The sequence below is a fragment of the Otolemur garnettii genome, unplaced genomic scaffold (genome assembly GCF_000181295.1).
Source record: "Otolemur garnettii isolate 467f Iridium unplaced genomic scaffold, OtoGar3 scaffold00105, whole genome shotgun sequence".
Lineage (NCBI taxonomy): Eukaryota > Metazoa > Chordata > Mammalia > Primates > Galagidae > Otolemur > Otolemur garnettii.
In genome coordinates, this window is record NW_003852500.1 from 1,926,235 (window position 1) to 1,945,082 (window position 18,848).

An 18,848-nucleotide genomic window follows, 5' to 3' on the forward strand; every position below is an offset into this window, starting at 1 on the left:
AGCCACATACACCTAAGGTGGCGGGTTCGAATCCAGCCTGGGCCCGCCAAACAACAATGACGGCTGCAACCAAAAAATAGCCGGGCGTTGTGGCAGACGCCTGTGGTCCCAACTACTTGGGAGGCTGAGGCAGGAGACTCACTTGAGCCCAGGAGTTGGAGGTTGCTGTGAGCTGTGGTGCCACAGCACTCTACCCAGGGTGACAGCTTGAGGTTCTGTCTCAAAAAAAAAAAAGTTTGGTAATTTCATGTCTTTTTTTTTTTTTTTATTTAAATCAGATCCTGACTCAACCAAGAGGCTGTTCTCTACCTGGTACGGAACTTTCCAGCTCAAAACCTTCTCGGACGTGCCTACCAACCTCATGGGCCCCAGATGGCACCCTTTTCAGCGTTCGCCCAAGATCTTGCTCCCCGGAGACCTGCGTTTTCAGTGACACAGCCTCCCCCACGCTGTCACTTTCTGCCACTGGTGCCTTTTCAAAATCAGTGTCTTCAAAGATGGAAAATGTTAAGCTTGTGTCCTCCCTTGGAAGGAGTGAGGCTAGGTCTCAGAATGAGTCCATTTCAGAAGGTGGTGATGACAGCCTGAACGGTAATCTATATTCTAGTCCAGACATGAAGGCCAAGGCCACCTTTAGGGTCCTTCGCTTGGTAGCAGCCAGAAATTTCCATAGGCAGTAAGAATTAAACCCTCAACTTTCCATCTTTAAAATCTTTTTCCAGAGTCTTAGTTTAGGCTGCTTTAACAGAGTCCTAGGGAGAGGGTGGCTGGAACATCAGAAATTTATTTCTCACAGTTCTGGAGGATGAAAGTCCAAGATCTGGGTGCCAGCAGCGTAGGGCACTTGGTGAGGACTTTCTTATTGATTTACAGACAACTACGTTTTCTCCGTGTCCTCACAGGGTGAAGAGAGTGAGCACTATCTCCTCATTCTCTTATAAAGGGATCAATCCCATCTAAGGGTGTCCTTATCCAAGCCCAGTTATGAGATTTGGTGGGGACACAACACTTGGTCCATACCATCCAGTAACCTTGACCAATTATGGAGCAATAAAAGAAATTTTTCTAGAGCCACATACAACCAAAAGGCAGCCTAATTTTCTTTTTTTGTGAAGGAGAGAATTGCCTCCTTTTTTCAGAAAAGAAAACAAATCTCCAACCCATCAAAAGTAAACATTTCTATTATTTTGATGTTATTTTATTTTTTTTTAGAGACAGTCTCACTCTATCTCCAACTCCTCAGCTTAAGCGATTCTCTTGCCTCAGCCTCCCGAGTAGCTGGGACTACAGGTGCCCGCCACAACGTCCAGCTATTTTTTTGTTGCAGTTTGGCCGGGGCCTGGTTTGAACCCACCACCCTCGGTATATGGGGCTGGCGCACTACTCACAGAGCCTCAGGTGCCTCCCTGTTTTGATGTTATTTTTATCTTAATATTATATTTAGTTACAAGAAAAAGGGGAGAGGCTCGGCGCTTGTGGCTCAAGTGGCCAAGGCACCAGCCACATACACCTGAGCTGGTGGGTTCAAATCCAGACTGGGCCTGCCAAACAACAATGATGGCTGCAACCAAAAAATAGCCAGGCGTTGTGGTGGGTGCCTGTAGTCCCAGCTACTTAGGAGGCGGAGGCAGGAGACTTGCTTGAGCCCAGGAGTTGGAGGTTACTGTGAGCTGTGATGCCACGGCACTCTACCCAGGGCAACAGCTTGAGGCTCTGTCTCAAAAAAAAAAAAAAAAAAAGAAAAGAAAAAGAAAAAGGGGAGAAAGAAAAGGGGTTTGAAACAGGTTTTTTTTCCTTCTCTTAGATGCTTTAGCACCGAATCAAAGTGAAATAGTTGTTTCCTGAGTGCCTGCTATGTGGTCATAGGTGCCAGGTGGCATATTGTCAGGAATAGGACCAACAAGTAGACATGCTCCCTGCCCACCAGGCTCCAGGATGGCCCTAACCTGGGAGTCACTCAAAAAGTGATGTGTGTGTCCCTAGAAGGTCTACCAGGATGGGAGGGTGAAGTATGGCCACCACATGGCATGGCCTAGGCTGTGGCTATGACAGAGCCCCTTGGAGCCCCTTCAGTGCTTGCCTTCTGCCAGATGCTATCTGGGGCTCTGCTTCTGGGTTAGTGAACAGCATGTTGTATATATGAGGAAACAGGCCTGAGAGGCTAGTGCGGGGTGGGGAGCTGTTCTCCCACATCACCTCCTTCCATATGTGGGTGAGAAAGCAGAATCCACGACCAGCATCAGGATGTCCTGGCTCTCCCTTTTATTAGCTGTACAGTCTTGGGCTCTCAGTGCCTTAGTCTCCACCTCTGTGAAATAGGGATAATAGTAGAAGGAGCCTTCCAGGGCTATTCTGTGGGGTCAGAGGGGGAGGCATTCCCCAGCACGAACACACACGTGTGCACACACAGCTCCTGCACTTTGCGGGCTGAACTGAATCAGGTAAAGAGAGTTCCTGGTAGGAGTTACTACAAACATAATCACTGCTTCTTGGCTACTCACTTGTTGAGTCAGCTTAAACCTGTTGGAGCACCAGGCTCTGAAGAGGACTACATACTCCTGAGTCTCAGCACACACTTAAGCTCAGATTGGCTAATCAGCCAAAATGGTGGTTAAGTTTCTGCTGTGCCTTTAACTTGTAAACAAGAACTTAGGCTGCTTTGGAGCCACATCTCATGTCCCATAGCTAGCAGGGTGCCCCTCCAACTCCTCACACCACATGTGTACTTGTCACCAACTTCCTTGTATTGTAATCGTCAGCTTTTCTGTCTAGACCAGCCCTGTTGTCTGTTTTATAAACAAGGTTTTATGAACTTCCTTTACACATTTTCTGTGGCTGCTTTCACACCATGATGGTCAAGTTGAATAGTTTCTACCCAGAAAATCTGGAAATAATTCCCATCCAGCTTTTGGGATAAACCCTATGTCTGAGTTTATCTTTCTAAACATTTATGGAAGAAATAATGGCATAAACGTTATCATACTAATTTTTTAATTACAGAGTTTAGAGGAAATATTTTATCCCTCGATGATCTGTCCCCAGCTGTCAATGAGAACTCAGACTTGGAACAGGAGGTAAGTACAATTAAGTCATTTTTGACTGTAGAATGTTATGTAGAGAGGATTGTAACTTCAGCATTTCGTTTAGTCCAGTGGTTCTCAATTCTCCCCCCAGGGACATTAGCAATGTCTGGGGCCATCGTGGCTATCAGGATTGGGGGTTCCAGTGGCATCTCTAGCAGGTGAAGGCTAGGAATGCTGCTTAGTGTCCAGTAATGTACAAAGCAACCCCCAATGCAAAGAATATTCTGGCCCCAAATGTCAAAGTGCAGCAGGTAAGAGATCCTGATTTAGGTAATCACAGATTAAAGATCCTTAATGTAGCAGATGACTAAAGTACATTCCCCCTCCTAGAGCAACCACAGGAATATCTGCACTGAGGCAATGGTTTACCAACTGCTCCCATTTGAGCACAACATTTCTATTTTTGCCTTAATCACCTGCACTAGGAAATGTACATCTTAGTAATACGTGGTGCTAGGGCTTTAAATCTCACCCACGTGCCACGTAAACATGCTCCATGCCATTAGGGTCATGTGTACCACACTAAGAACCTCTGTGCTGAAGTGAATATTCCACTTGCCCAAACGCAAGGCCGAGTGTGAACCCTCAGAAGCTGGGACCACACAAGTCCCCTGCTTCTGGAAATGTGGTGGTTTTGGCATGTTGATCTTCTCAAAATAGTTTCCTGTCACCAATGCTGTCCTCCATTGTAGAAAGAAAGTGATCAGAGGGAAAACCTGTCCAGCAAAAGCTTAAGAGCCAAGGCATCTGCCAGGCAGAACACACCAAGACATGCTGAGGTGAGGAGCCTGGCATCTCAGGGAAAGCCTACCTCTGCAGATGGGGACAAAGGTCTCCCCACCGAAAGTGACATCTCAGAGCACTTCAGTGCTGGTTCAGCCTCCATTGCCTGGCAGGACAGCACTTCCAGCATGAACTTAGCGTTTGACGCATCCACAGTGAGCACAGTGAACTCAGCTTATTCTGAAGATTTTGAAAACTCTCCAAGTCTGACAACATCTGAGCCAACGGCCCATTCCAAGGACAGAACACTGGACTCTTTGTCTGAGTGCTCTTCAAGTCTGAAGACAGATCTTGTCCTAAAAACACCCAAGTCTCAGAAAAAGTGGGGCAGGAGTATGACAAGAGTCCTTGTGAAGGAAACAGCTGTGCAGACTCTGGATTCAGGCTTTGCCTACCAGTGGACCAAGGGTAAGTGTGGCAGCTGTGGAGGCCAGGGCAAGTGGGATAGGCACTCTGTGTGCAGCCCAGGCAACCTGGGAAACATATGGAAGGGGCTAAGTCCATGCAATCTGTCATTAATTAGCTGGGGGGGCTCAGCCCCCAGTTTCTTCTTCCATGGATAAGAGGCAGCAAGCTCTAAAGCATTCAGAAGTTTCAGAAGCAAAGACTACAGTCTTTGTAGACAGTATTTGGTGGTGAGTGGGGTGATGCTACCACTAGGGGCCCTTGTCAATGTCTAGAGATATTGTTGATTGTCAACACTAAGGGTTGGGATCAAAGTCTAGAGATACTAGAACACCCCACTAAGGGTTGGGGTGCTCTGGCATTTGCTGGGTAGAGGCCAGGGATGCTGTTATGTACCCTACAATGCCCAGGATACCCCTACCAACTATACCCATGATGACACCACTATCCTAGAGAATGATCCTGCTCCACTTAGGTGCCCAAATGGGGAAACCTTGGAGGAGAGAAAATAAGAGATGCCACATGTGAGTCTGGTGACTTGTCACATGGCACTGAAAGAGACACCAATGAGTGTGAACCCATGGAGGAAATGCCTTCTTGGACCACATTTCTTTTACCAGTTAATGGGTCTCCTGCACAGGGGCTCTGGAAGCTGCCTTGCTGCAGGTCAAGCTGGTTATCAGAATTGCAGTCACCCCAGGAGTCCAGGCTCAAGCCCACAGTCTCCCAAAGCTCACCTCTCCCACCAGGCAGGCCTTGCTTCAATTCCCCACCATGTGGAATCACAGGACACCCACCAATCCTGCTCTGTACTTTAGGACATGGTGAAGGGGCTACTTCTTCTCATGCCCCCATCTCACGTTCCAGATGTTTCTTTCATTCCCAGCTTCAGCCTTGGCTCTTCCCAGTGGAAAGGTTCCTTTTAAACATTTGTTTATTCCCTTTTTTCATCCAAATAGTTCTTGACAAGGTAGACTAATATTGTCTCTAGATGTGAAAAGGGATGTACTTCTCCTTGGATTTTTTTTTCTTTTTTCCTTTTTTTTTTTTGAGGCTTGTGTACAATGGTGTCATCATAGCTCACTGAAACCTTGAATATCTGGGCTGAAAAGATCTTCCTGCCTCATCCTGCCAAAGTGCTGGGATTACAGGCATTAGCCACTGTGCATGGCCTCTAGAAAAAAAAGAAAAATGTTCTAGACATAGTGGTGCCTGCTTGTAGTCCCAGCTACTGGGGAGCTGAGGTGAAAGGATTGCTTAGGAGTTTGTAGCTGCAGTGAGTTATGATTGTGCCACTGCACTCCAGCTGTGTGACACCACAAGACCATATCTCAAAAAATAAAGGCCAGAAGGGTGGTCATGTTCAGAAAAAAAACAGCCCACATGGTTTGTTTCAGCATCATATCCATGAACGAGAAAGTCATTGCTCTGTGTCCTGCCCACTCACACCCTCTCTTTGTCCTTGAGACAGCATCCAGTGTGGCAACTATTGGGCCTGCCATGGGAAGTGCCTATGTGGACCCGATACCCATTGCCAATCATGTCATCAGTGCAGATGCAATAGAAGGTAATAGCCCAACTTGGTGGGTCCTTCCTGTACCATTTTACAGAACACATTTGATCTGCAAATTTATGCCCACCTTTGGAGGTTTGGCACCTATAATGCTATGTTTGAGGAATGCACAGCCATAGACAACTGTCACAGTTTATAGGATCCCAGATGACAGCCTGAGAGTGTCTCTGAACCTTCTTGTCTCTTGCAAAGGGACACCAGTGTGAAAAACAGGAAGGTGAAGAATAGCACACCTGTAAGCCCTCTATTCCAGCAAGGCTACTCGTATATGTATGTTCCCCTGGGAGCCTTTTTGTCTCTAAGCTATCATCCCCTGCCACCAGACACTTATTTGATCAATATTGAGCAGTAGCCACAGGCTGCGTGAACGAACACAACCCTTGCCTCCTGGGCTGAGTCTGAAGGAGTCTGTGTGGAACTGAGAAGGGTCCCAGCCAAGCCTGGGCCATGAGGAAGGTACCTCAAAAGCTACCTTAGAGAGTTTAGACTTTGCCAAGTCCCCCTGGAGCCACTGCAGTGAAGGTTCATGTGATATAGGTTAAAGAGTCTATCTGGTACCTAGTATTTTTTTCCCTTTTTCAGTTTTGTTCATAGGATTCTTTTAAGTATAAAGATAGTAAAATATACCAGTTGTGGCCAGGCACAGTGGCTCACGCCTGTAATCCTAGCACTCAGGGAGGCCAAGGTGGGTGGATTGCCTGAGCTTAGGACTTCGAGACTAGCCTGAGCAAGAGCGAGATCCCATCTCTACCAAAAATAGAAAAAAATTAGCTGGGTGTGTAGTAGGCGCCCATAGCCCCAGTTACTCAGGACGCTGAGTCAAGAGGATCACTTGAGCCCTGGACTTTGAGGTTGCTGTGAGCCATGATAACACCAACAGCACTCTACCCATAGTGATAGATACAAATATTTCTCTTGTTACAACTAGCTTATTTTGTTTCATTTTATTTTATTTAATTATTTTATTTATTTGAGACAGGGTCTGACTCTTTCACCATGGGTTGAGTGGTAGTATTAGATTCTCACAGGAGCAGGAACCCCCTACATGTGAGGGATCTAAGTTGTTCGCTCCTTATGACCATCTAATGCCTGATGATCTGAGGTGGAGCTGAGGCAGTGATGCTGGTGCTGGGGAGTGGCTGCAAATACAGATTTTCATTAGCAGAGAGGTTTAACTGCACAGAGACCATAATAAATACAATTTATTTATTGATATGACTATGATCTGATATGACTACAGATTCATATCAAAATCATCCCATCCCCCAGGCTGTGGAAAAATTCTCTTTCATGAAACTTACCTCTAGGGTCAAAAAAGTTGGGGACTGGGAGGTGCCTGTGGCTCAGTGGTTAGGGTGCCAGCCCCATATACCAAGGTTCAAACCTGATCAAACTGCAACAAAAAAATAGCTGGGTGTTCTGGCAGGTGCCTGTAGTCCCAGCTACTCAGGAGGCTGAGGCAAAAGAATTGCCTAGGCCCAGGTGTTGGAGGTTGCTATGAGCTGTGACGCCATGGCATTCTACCCAGGGTGATAACGCGAGACTCTGTCTCAAAAAAAAAAAAAAAAAAAAGTTGGGGACTGCTGTTTATACCAATTTATTAGACTTAAAATTTTGTATTAGCCTATCATAGTCGTGCATATTTTGGAGGTGCCTGTGATAGTTTGGTATCTATATATAATTTGTAGTGACTAAGTCAAGGTAATTGAGATAGCTATCACCTCAGATGTTTTGTGTGTGTGTGTGTGTAACATTCCAATTCTTCTCTTCTACCTATTTATTTAGAGACAGGGTTTCTCTCTGTCACCCAGGCTAGAGTCCACATAGCTCATAGCAAACTCAAACTCCCGAGCACAAGCAGGCTGAGTAGTTGGGACTATAGGGGTACGCCACCACACCTGGATAACTTTTAAATTTTTTGTACAGATGGGATCTTGCTATTGCCCAGTCTGGTCTTCTAGCTATTTTGAAGAATTTACTAGACTTTTTAGTCTATAGGGTGGATAGGTTAAAACTTCTACTTTTGCCTGGGAGCTGAGCATGGGCACATGTGCAACTCTTTAAATTTTCATGCATTTCTCAGTAGAAAGCAATTCATTTACTAGAGAATTGAAACAGACAGGATTAGGTGAGGCCTTTACCATCCCAGAAGATAGCAGTCCTTTCAGAAAACAGCTTAACATTACCGATCTGTTGGGCATGGTGGGGTAGGGATGGAGGTGTGGAACTCGTGGGGCCCTAGTGGAGCCACTGAGTGACACAGAGTGGGAACAGCCCTGACAGCCTATAGTCCGGCCATGCTGGCACTGAATGATATGCTGAAGCAGCAGCTAAGCCTGACGCAGCAATTCATCGAGACCAGCCGTCACCTGCACATGTCACTCCTGCAGTCCTTGGATGGGGATTCATTCCACTATCACACTCTGGAGGAAGCCAAAGAGGTGACTGGAGTCGTGCCTTCCCCTGAGGAGGTAGAGTGGCCAGGGTGGGGGAAGCTCTGAGATGGTTAGCCAAGGAGGGAATGGTGATGGGATCCTTAAGCCCTCAGCTTGGTCCTACAGGGATGTTTCAAAGCTTTCTATCTTTGTCCTTGTAGAAGGAACCTCGTTTCCTCCTTGTGTTGTGATATAAGCTGGTTGCAGGTTGGGGTACTGAGCACTAGGCCTTGTAGCCAGCCCAGCCTGGCCTGTGTGTGACCTTAGACCAGAGGGGACCTACTCACTGAGGCACTATTTTCTCCTCTGAGAGCGGTCCTATCCCTTTCACAGACCCTCCTGAGTGCCACCTAAGGTGGGGCTGGAGGTAGCCTAGCCTTTCTCTCTGGCTTTGGCCCAAGAGATATCACCTTCACATTCCTATTTTTCCCTCCAAAAAAATTTTTTTTCCTGATTGCCAAAAAAGATGTACCTATTTCTTTCTTTCTTTTTGCAGTTTTTGGCCGGGGCTGGGTTTGAACCCGCCACCTCCGGCATATGGGGCCGGCGCCCTACTCCTTTAAACCACAGGCGCCGCCCAATGTATGTATTTTCTAAAAATGTTGTTATAGAGGTGTACATTTTACAGTTCTCCATAATTTCAGGGATAACATTACCAACTTGATACTTACTTTTTCAGATTTTGCCTATGCAAAGTATGAGCTATATATTTCTTCTTAGAAATGATGTGACACTATATGCAGTGTCTTTTATTATAGAGATTTAAAATTTTTTTACATACAGATATTTTAATTTGTATTTCTAAAAAATGAGTTAAAAAACATAAAACCAGGCCTGGTATGTTGGCTTATGCCTGTAGTCCCAGCTACTTGGGAGGCAGAGGCAGGAGATCACTAGTGTTGCAGAGTTTGAGGTTGCTATGAGCTATGATATCACTGCACTCTAGCCCAGGCAACAGAGACTAATCTTAAAAAACAAACAAATATACCCCAACAAGAAAATGAAACAAAATCATAATGTCATCATAATACCCAAACCAAATTTACTTAGGATTAAGGCCAGTATTCAGATTTCTGGTTGTTTCATTAAAGTTGTGTATTTTGTTCCCACTTTGTAATGAGGACCTAAAGTCCATACATCAAGACAGTTTGATGTGTCTCTTTAGCCCAGTGATTCTCAACCTTCCTAATGCTCTGACCCTTTAATACAGTTCCTCATATGGTTGGGGGTCCCCACAACATGAGGAACTATATTAAAAGGTTGTAGCATTAGGAAGGTTGAGAACCACTGCTTTAGCCTTTTAATCTATAGTAGTATCAGAAGCCCCTGAATGCCTGAGAAAGCAACTGCTGAGCCCTCCAACAGGTAGGGGGGCCTTCTAGTGGGTATTTCTCCCAAGGGCCCAGGGATGCTGCTGTCTGGGGATCAACTTTTTATAGATCACTTCCCCATCTTATTTCCTTATAATTCATTGTTTTATTTTTAATTTTGATTAATTAATTTATTTTTGAGACAGAGTCTCAAGCTATCGCCCTGGGTAGAGTGCCATGGCATCACAGCTCACAGCAACCTCAAACTCTTGGGCTTAAGCGATTCTCTTGCCTCAGCCTCCCAAGTAGCTGGAACTACAGGTGCCTGGCTATTTTTTGGTTATAGTTGCTGTTGTTGTTTGGCAGGCCCAGGCTGGATTTGAACCCACCAGCTCTGCTGTATGTGGCTGGTGCCCTAGCCTCTGAGCTACAGGCACCAAGCCTATTTTTAATTTTTAGAGAGAGTCTTGCTCTGCTGCCCAGATTAGAATGCAGTGGCATCATTATAGCTAACTGCAACCTTGAACTCCTGCATTCATGATCCTCCTGCCTCAGCCTCCTAAGTAACTGGGACTGTAAATATGCACACCCTGGTAATTTAAATTTTTTTGTAGAGTCATGGGGTCACACTATGTTGTACAAGCTGGTCTTGAACTCCTGGCCTCAAGTGTTCCTCCCAGCATGGCCTCCCAGAGTGCTGAGATCACAGATGTGAGGCACCATGGCTGGCCAAGTTTATTTGTTGAAGAAAGCAGGCTGGCTGTTAGGGCACCTGCAGGCATTCTTTCCTTTCTGACTCAGTAAGGGTTCATCCCTTGCTCCGGGCCCACCCAGAACCTGCCTGGGCATCCTTTTCCCTATATTTCCACAGCTCCTGGCCATCCTGTGTGCCAACTCTTGCCACATGACATCCCACTGCTTTACTTTTCTTTTTTTTTTTTTTGAGACAGAGCCTCAAGCTGTCCCCTGGGCAGAGTGCCGTGGCATTACAGCTCACAGCAACCTCCAACTCCTGGGCTCCAGCAAGTCTCCTGCCTCTGCCTCCCAAGTAGCTGGGACCACAGGCACCCGCCACAACGCCCGGCTATTTTTTGGTTGCAGCCGTCATTGTTGTTTGGCGGGTCCAGGCTGGGGATTCGAACCCGCCACCTTAGGTGTACGTGGCTGGCGCCTTAGCCGGTTGAGCTATAGGCGCTGAGCCTGCTTTACTTTTCTGTTAGCCAAGCAGGCACCTGTCAAGGACATGTGCCATGTCTGTTTTCTTCCCAAGTGTCCAGAAGCCACTCAGTACGTATTGAGGTGGTGGTGGTGATGGTGTCTCTGTCCTCTGCCCGTACAGTATATTAGGCGCCACAGGCCTAGTCCACTGACCATGGAGGATGCCTTGAAGGAGGTGAAGGAGGAGCTATGAGTGCCAGCAGGTGAGCTTGAAGTAGGTCTGACCTAATTGACTGTCTAGTATGCTTGCTTAGCACACACCCGCATGCTTGCACACACAGGGCTGTATGCAGGTGACGTTCCCTGGTGGGGACAGATGGAGCTGCGGTAAGGATGCAGGATTATCCTGAGCCAAATCCCAGCTCAGTAAGGGAACTTGTTCAGCCACTATCTCCTTGGCCTGTTATCAAGAGGAGCCAGCATGCCTGCCACCAATGACAGCACAGGCCAGTGGAACAGGAGTCATGTGGGGAGCTGCCCACCACTTGCAGTAGGATAAGGACCACCAGCCTCTGCAGAGCAGCTCCACCCAGCCAGGTATTGGCATGTGAACTTGACAGAGACAGGGAAGCTAACAGAAGCCCTGTCTGGTAAGGACATAGGACCAATGTAGGTGACCAGGGCAGAGCTTCTGATTCCAGCTGGGATCCACAGCTCCAACCAAGTCTGCACCCAGAATACACCGCCTCCTCCCTTAGCCTGAGGATACGTTTGATTTACACACAGAGAAAAAGGTCTTTAAAAAAAGTCTTTATTTGAAAGCAAAACAGTAAAATCCACAAGAAATTGTTAACAGCACATGTTTACATTTTATCCTGGATCAGACAGGTTTGAACAATTCACAGCTACAGAAAATCTAGAACAAAATCAAATATTTTATTACATTGGGTTGAAAAGATGGAAGGGATTTTGCATCTTAATGAAAAGAATTTTTCCAAAAATGTTTCTGTACAAACAAACGGCACCACACTGAGCTGCCCATGGCCACAAATTGTGGCCAATCCTGGCATGGTTACCTTCAGCTTCTGGCAGAGGCAGCTCCCCTCTGGGCTTCACCTCCCTTAGGGGGTGGGGTGGGGGTGTGCAAATGAAATGACAGAGCAGGAGGCCCTAGCCAGGGGGTTGAACTCCATGCTCTAGATCGGAACGGGCTGTTGCACAATGTGCTGGTGTTGGGGAGCTTCTAAGCGAGAAACACAAGTAGAGACACTAAGTGCACAGACTCCAAGGCTTGCGCTCCTTGACCTGAAGATACTTCAGATTGGTTTATTAGAACCTTCTTTCTCCAAATAGCAAATAGCTAACATTCCAGAAAAAAATACCAACTTATACAACTAAAGTAACTGAATTAAGGGCCAGTGTATCTTAGAAGAATCAGATTTCAAGTGATCTCACTGGGGATCGTCTCAGGTCAATATTCTCTTTTTTAAAACTAAACCAATAGGGGTAAAAATGAAAACCCTGCTTAACATTGCAAGTCAAAAAGATTTTGTTTTTCTGTTTTCCAATCATAAGCATTCATGGCACCTGGCCATGGCTTCAGCACTACACAGCCAAAGAGGGCAGGCGAGTTGGAACCTGCTGGCTCTGGGCCCCTCTTCCACATGCTCCTACTGGAGCCTATGAGGAGGCTCAGAATCTGATTTAAGGAAGACGCACACATCCATTCCTTCAGGTGTGAAGAATTCTTACTCAGGGGATGGAGGGTCTTGTGTTTCTTGCTTCACTGTAAAGGAAAATAAGCCCACAGCCTTGGTGGCTGTGGTACCTCCTGGTGTAGTTCATAGGTAGAGCCAGTAGCCTTTCCATACCATGAGCATGGTGCTCCTGGCAAGGTGTGCGTTAGTCTTCCTTCTTTTCCTGTAGTTCCCCAAACATGGAGGCTGTGTGAGAACTGAGCTGTCACTATGATCTTCCACTGCCAGTGAACCAGGAAGGTCCCAACAGCCAATGCTGCTGCTCCTGGTTTGCCGGCCCTACTTACACTCATCCCTGGCCTTCATACGAGCGATGAAAGAGTAGCTCTTGTTCCGGCGGTAGTTCTCGTAGGGGTCGTCCAGGGCCACACCCACACCCTTGTACTGGTCCCACTTATCCCGGACGTCCCCCCCCTTGATGGGGTCCTGGATACCTTGCTCTTTCACACCGAGGCCACCAGAGCCACTCCAGCCTTAAGAAAGAGGGACGCAGGGTTACAAAGCACAAAAGAGGCTCAGGCTGTGACAAATTTCCTGACATGAAGTTAAATGGGAATGCACTTGGGGAACTGAATAACATGCAAAACCCTGCAGTTTATAAGAATGAAATTGATTGCAGTAAGAAAGAACACCCAGCAAGAACTCTGCAAGTCACAACTTTCTCTGATTCCATCAATCCCTGTATGTATAGGGAAGAAAGCGCTGCCTGCTCCTACACCCCACAGTGTGTTAGGACTGTCTTCCAAGGAGCCTTACCCATCTTCACCAGCATCTGATGGCCTTTGTTCTCTTCTCCAAGCCTTGAGTCAGGTATAGGAGGTGCTGAATTAGAACCCAGACCAGCCGAGGAACTAAAATTGAGACAGGTTACGTTTTCGTAAGAAATAATTGGTACATTTATTGGAATAACAATTATTAGGTTCTTACAGTGTGTAGCTCATTCACCATTGTTGGGACACACACACACACACATTTTTTGTCTTAATGTTGTTCTTAATCCTCTTCGTCAGCCAGATGAGGGGTCCCTCAAATACCTCCTGCCCCACATTCAGCAACAAGGGCAGGTCACATCAAGACCCAAGGTAGTTAGAAAGCACAGAGCCCAACTACCACCTCAGGCTTCACAAGGTGACTGCAGTGGTATGGGACAAGAGGGTGCCACCATCCCTGGGCTAATGCTCTTGGGTCTCTGAGGGACAGCCTCAGCACAGGCCACCACATGCACATCTTCTAACAACAAATGTTTACACATTCACAGCAAAGCACCAAAGGGTTCCAGCACCTCCAGTGGTTCAGTTAAGACAGAAATCTTACGGTGGGATGGGACTCCTAGACCGCGACCGACGTCGTCTTCCTGGGGAGTATGACTTAGACCTGGACCTGGACCGAGAGTGGGAGCGGCTCCTCCAGGAGCGAGATCTGCTACGGCTCCTGTGAGGGAAGAGTATGAGGGTCAGTGGCAGGGGAGCCATGGTAAGAGGCCTCAGATGTCACCATCCCAACGTGGTGCTCTGCCTACCTGGATCTGGAACGGGAGTATGAGCGGGAGCAGGACCGTGACCTTGACCTCGAGTATGAGCCTGATGACTTTGAGGATCTTGAGTTGGAGCGGGAGGAAGACCGCCCTCGGCTCTTGGATCTGCTCCGAGATCTTGAAGGTCCACTGCAAGGAGAAGCCCATTAAGTGGGAGAGCAGCCCCCATGGCCCCTGCAGGCCATGCCCAGCCTGCCCCAAATCCCAGGTTCCTGTAAGACCCTAGGTGTAGGGGCCTGTGTGTGGACACGCCAATAATGTTCCTAAATGGTGTAGCTGAACACAAGCAGTGACAACTTTCTCTCACTGCAGAACTAACTCATGCCCTGTGGGAAAGGGCACCCAAGGGCTTGGCCTGCAGTGGCCTGTATTATCCTAACACCAGACCAGGCAGAGGAAAGGTGCAATATGACAGCTGTGACAGGGTCCCCCCTAAGGCCAGCCAGCACAAACCACAGTAAAGAAGGCCTGCCAGTGGCCACCTGTGTACATAGGTGGCAAGGAAGGGCAAACAAAGCAGATTCACCTGTTCCTCTTTTCCTGGCCTTTCCTCCGCCGGGCCCGCATTTTTGCTCGGAAGAACTCATAGAGGCCATTCTGCTCCCAGCCTTCACTGTAAAACATGACATTTCCTGTGTGACTGTGCCAAGCCCTCCTGCAGGGAACTTGGGAAAAAGGCACTAGGAATCATACCCACCCCAGAGAACCTTGGGGCCCACAGCCCAGCAGCCATGAGCCAAGGCCAGCCCTCCACTCCTTTAATCACTCAGGACACACTCAGGCTGGCCACCTCCCATGGGCACAGCTCAGTGAGCTGAGGTAGTGAACATTGTGGGGACAGTCTACTAAAGAGGAAGCTGTGAGTGTAGTGTGTGCCAACAGGTCTCATCTGCCCTGAATTCTGGCTCTTAACAGTCTCAATTAAAGAAGCCTGCCCTCGAGGGCCACCATGTGTGTGCTGTGCCTATGTAACACACACACTTAAGATGGCATTTTTCTCCTTAGGGATGATCCTATTTTTTTCCACTAGGCAGAAGCTATGGCTATTAGGAATCTTTCAAAGGAAACAAATCTAGGGGGAAGATAAGCCAGGAGCAAGGATAAGGCCTTCTCTCCCATCCTCCAGATCTACCTCCCCTGGCCTCACCTGTTTCTGGGCCTGTCATGGGATGGGGGGCTGTAGAAGGCCTCCACAGCAGCCAGAAGCCTCTCACTAGGTGGCATGGGGGGCGGGAGGCGGATATCCTTAGGGTCCAAAGGCTTGTACTCGTGGTCTTCCAGCTACAGTGGAGAAGAGAGCTGTCACGGTGACCTGGCAGAGTCCCTCAGGGCCACACACAGCATGGTGGGGAAGGGACAGGACCCAGGTTTGGTGTTAGGGTTGTCCTGGGGACCATAGTTCCTTATCTTTCCCTTTTTGGGAAATCTCACTCCTCAGAGGGCCTTGGCCACACCAACAATTCCTAGACAGGGTGATTCACATTTCTTTTGAGGCTGATAAAAGCCACAAGGCTCTCTCCATAAAAATCACACAGACAACACTGCCTCTAAGCTCCACTTCCCAGTGTATAGGCCATTGCCCTTTGAGCCTGATGCCTACCCTATGTCCTCATTATCTGTTTCTGCCAGGCTCTCCCTCAGTGTAGCCTTACCCCGATCCTGGAGCCAGCTCAACTGCTGCCTCCTTCCTCTTCATCTCTTTGCCCAGATAGGCCCTGCCCTGGATTGCCTGGGTCCCCTACCCTGCAGCTCCATGCTGCAACCTAGTGTGACCCTCTTTGGCTTCCTGGCAGGTAGGGCTGAGAGGAGACAGGAGGTGGCAGTGGCTAGCACAGCCCTAGAAGCCCCTGAGCCCCAGCCCTGGCCCTCTTCTCACCCCATCTCCTCTCATTCCATGTTCTAGCCATCCTGAGGCCATCCCACACTGCTCCCAGCTCTGCCTAGCTCCTATGGTGCTGCCCCTCCCTGTGCTCTCACAAGGGGCATTTTTCTGAGAAATCCACATTAGCAATCCCCGGACAAGGTGGTTTCTGAGGGCTGGGACCAAGAAGGACAAATGGAGGACCAGTACCTCATGCATAGCCCAGAAGGCTCTGTGTAGCGGGAAGAAGGGGAAGAGGGCAGAGGAGACACAGGCTTGTCAGGGCCACCTCACAGCAGCACCAGCAATGTTAGCTTGGACTCAATCGAGTTCATTGTCAAGAGGGAAATGAGAAGGAAGGAGCACTCGGAGGCAGGGTGCACACAGAATAACAGGTGCGGGCATAGGTAGTCCCACTTGGAACCCACCACAGCAACGTTACCTTCACAAGGGGGGCCATCAGCCCAGCAGGGAGGTCGAAGTAGGGCACATTGGGGACCAGACTGGGGTCATCATGGTTGATGTGGGGTGGGCCCTGTCGTCGCATGTGGGGGGGCTGCCCGTTGAAGCCGTGGGGGGGAGGGCCAAAGTCGGGGTGTTGGGGCCCAGCCCAGGGTGGGTGCTCGTTGATCCCGGGATGAGGCATGCGGTGGCCAGGGTGGTGGTGAGGGGGGCCCAGCTCTGTAAGACAGAAACTTGTCTTAGGACACTGTGAGCGAGGCTCTCCAAGGTGCTAACTGCCCATGGGAAGGGGCTCAGTGAAGGGCAATGAGGCCAATAGCCTACTCTGGGGCAGGTATCTTGGCACCTTTTCTCGCTGTATGATACCAAGCAAAGGCAGAGAGGAGCCTATCCTGTACCCACAGGGGGAGTCACAAAACTGAAATAGCAGCGCTATAGGCTGAACTGCATCTCCCCACATTCATGTGTTGTCGCTATAACACCCAAGACTGTATCTGGAGATAGGGCCTTTAAGAGGTGAATGAGTTAAAAAAAAGAAAAAAGCCCTAATCCACCATGACTAAAGTTCTCATAAGAGAAGGCTATTAGGACAAAGACATCTATGGGGAAGACATGGGGAAGGATGCCTTCTACAAGCCAATGAGACAGAAGAAACCAACCCTGCTGACACCTTGACCTCAGACTTCCAGCCTCCAGGTCCTTGAGACAATAAATTTCCAACAGTCTCTGGTACTTTGTCAAGGCAGCCCAAGCAAACTAATGAAAGCAATCAACAAGCTCAGTGATCTCAGAGCTGAATTTACAGTTAAGAATGGACTAAATAAAAATAAAGGCAGAAGCATAAATGGAAATTAAAAAAATGAACAAAGCTAAAGTTGATTCCTTAAACTAATAAAACAAGAAAACTAAATCAAACAGCAAGCAGTAACAAGAAACAGGAAACAAGCAAGCCTTCTTCTACTCTCACTGAGTCCATCCAGGGTGGGAATATAGGAGTTACTTTTGCTTCTGGAACCTCTGTAAGGATTGGCAGACCCCTATGGCTGGCATAGGTGGAAGAAAAGGTGGGACTCACACCTCCACAGTCAGCCTGGCCAAACCAGTGTAGCAAGGAAAAGAAATCAGACATCCTTGGCTGCCATGGAGGTCACTCCTCTTCTAGCTTTCTGAGGGCCTGTGCTGGGCTCCTTCGAAGTCCCATGACCCACATGCCATGACTGCAAACACCGCCACCAGCCCACAAAGCCAGCTGAGCAGTGGATGCCTCCTGTGGGCCCTCCCAAGGGTACCCTTGAACTCACCTGCAGGGAAGTCACCCTGAGGGTAATCAAAACGGTGAGGGTAGGGTGGCCGCTCGAAGGGGTGCCGAGGGGGGAAGTCATCCTGCATGAAGCGAGGTGGGAAGCGGTTGAAGTTGTGGGGGTGTGGCGGCTGGTTGAACTGTGGGTGCTGCTGGTGGGGTGGGAATGGCCCACGGAAGTGTGGTGGCCGCTGCATGCGGAAGGGTGGTTCGCGTTGGCCCCCACCCCAGGGTGGCTGCTCATGCTGGCTATTCCAGGGGCCCTCAAACTGGCTGTTCCAGGCAGGGTCAGGTTGGCTGTTCCAGGGCGCATCACGCTGGCCATTCCAGCCAGGGTCTCCACGCTGCTCACCCCACATGCCCTCGTGGCTGTTGTTCCAGGGTGGGCAGTGGGGTGGCCCGCCTTGGTGGTGTGGGTAGGGAGGCTGCTCCGGTGGCTGCAAGGCAAGGCACAGATGTGAGCCCCTCTTGAACTAGTCCCTTGCACCAGGCACTGGGAGCACTGCCCTGGGCTCATTTTACTCTGATGTCTGCATCAGATGTGGGCTATGGCACCTGCCATGTGGTTAGAAAGTAACCAGACTCGTGTGGCAACCTGTGGCTCAGTGAGTAGGGCACCAGCCCCATATACCAAGGGTAGTGGTCCTGAACCCGGCCCTGGCCAAACTGCAAAAAAATAGCTAGGCATTGTGGTGAGTACCTGTAGTCCGTTAATCGGGAGGCTAAGCCAAAGAACTGGAGGCTGCTATGAGCTGTGACACCATAAGCATTCTACCAAGGGCGACAAAGTGAGACTCTGTCTCTTAAAAAAAAAAAAAAAAAAAGAGAAAGTAACCAGACTCTCAACTGCAGCACATTTCTGTCCTAGGAGGCCTCCTGCCTGCTGTGCAGGCCCAAACACAGCCCTCCCCACCACTACCCCAAGGGTGGGATGGCACAGAGGTGAGTCCAGTGCCATTTCTCAGGGTGCCCCAGCATGGCTGGGCCCCAGGTGCCCAAAAGGAACTCACTCTTTTTTTTTTTAAGACAGAGTCTCATTATGTCACCTTCAGTAGAGTGCTGTGGCATCACAGTTCACAGCAAACACAAACTCTTGGGCTTAAGTGATTCTCTTGCCTTAGCCTCCCAAGTAGCTGGGACTACAGGTACCTACCACAACACCCAGCTATTTTTTTGTTGCAGTTGTC

The 18,848-nt window shown here is 48.7% G+C and overlaps 2 protein-coding genes across 2 annotated transcripts in view; one reads left to right on the plus strand and one right to left on the minus strand.

Annotated features, from left to right (window-relative positions):
- Positions 1–13,826, plus strand: part of CUNH19orf44 (chromosome unknown C19orf44 homolog) — a 23,986-nt gene extending 10,160 nt beyond the window's left edge. Inside the window, exons 4-10 of the mRNA XM_003796528.3 lie at positions 279–591; positions 3,001–3,074; positions 3,776–4,274; positions 5,743–5,838; positions 8,119–8,285; positions 10,929–11,010; positions 13,763–13,826. Of these exons, the coding sequence (XP_003796576.1) occupies positions 279–591; positions 3,001–3,074; positions 3,776–4,274; positions 5,743–5,838; positions 8,119–8,285; positions 10,929–11,000 (1,221 nt within the window). The 3' untranslated portion in view covers positions 11,001–11,010; positions 13,763–13,826. The remainder of the gene's footprint in view (positions 1–278; positions 592–3,000; positions 3,075–3,775; positions 4,275–5,742; positions 5,839–8,118; positions 8,286–10,928; positions 11,011–13,762) is intronic.
- Positions 11,543–18,848, minus strand: part of CHERP (calcium homeostasis endoplasmic reticulum protein) — a 23,479-nt gene continuing 16,173 nt past the window's right edge. The window contains exons 10-17 of the mRNA XM_003796529.3: positions 17,663–18,098; positions 16,342–16,580; positions 15,186–15,319; positions 14,565–14,651; positions 14,024–14,167; positions 13,819–13,935; positions 13,261–13,355; positions 11,543–12,977 (exon numbers count right to left, since the gene is read on the minus strand). Coding sequence (XP_003796577.1) covers positions 12,784–12,977; positions 13,261–13,355; positions 13,819–13,935; positions 14,024–14,167; positions 14,565–14,651; positions 15,186–15,319; positions 16,342–16,580; positions 17,663–18,098 — 1,446 coding nt within the window. The 3' untranslated portion in view covers positions 11,543–12,783. The remainder of the gene's footprint in view (positions 12,978–13,260; positions 13,356–13,818; positions 13,936–14,023; positions 14,168–14,564; positions 14,652–15,185; positions 15,320–16,341; positions 16,581–17,662; positions 18,099–18,848) is intronic.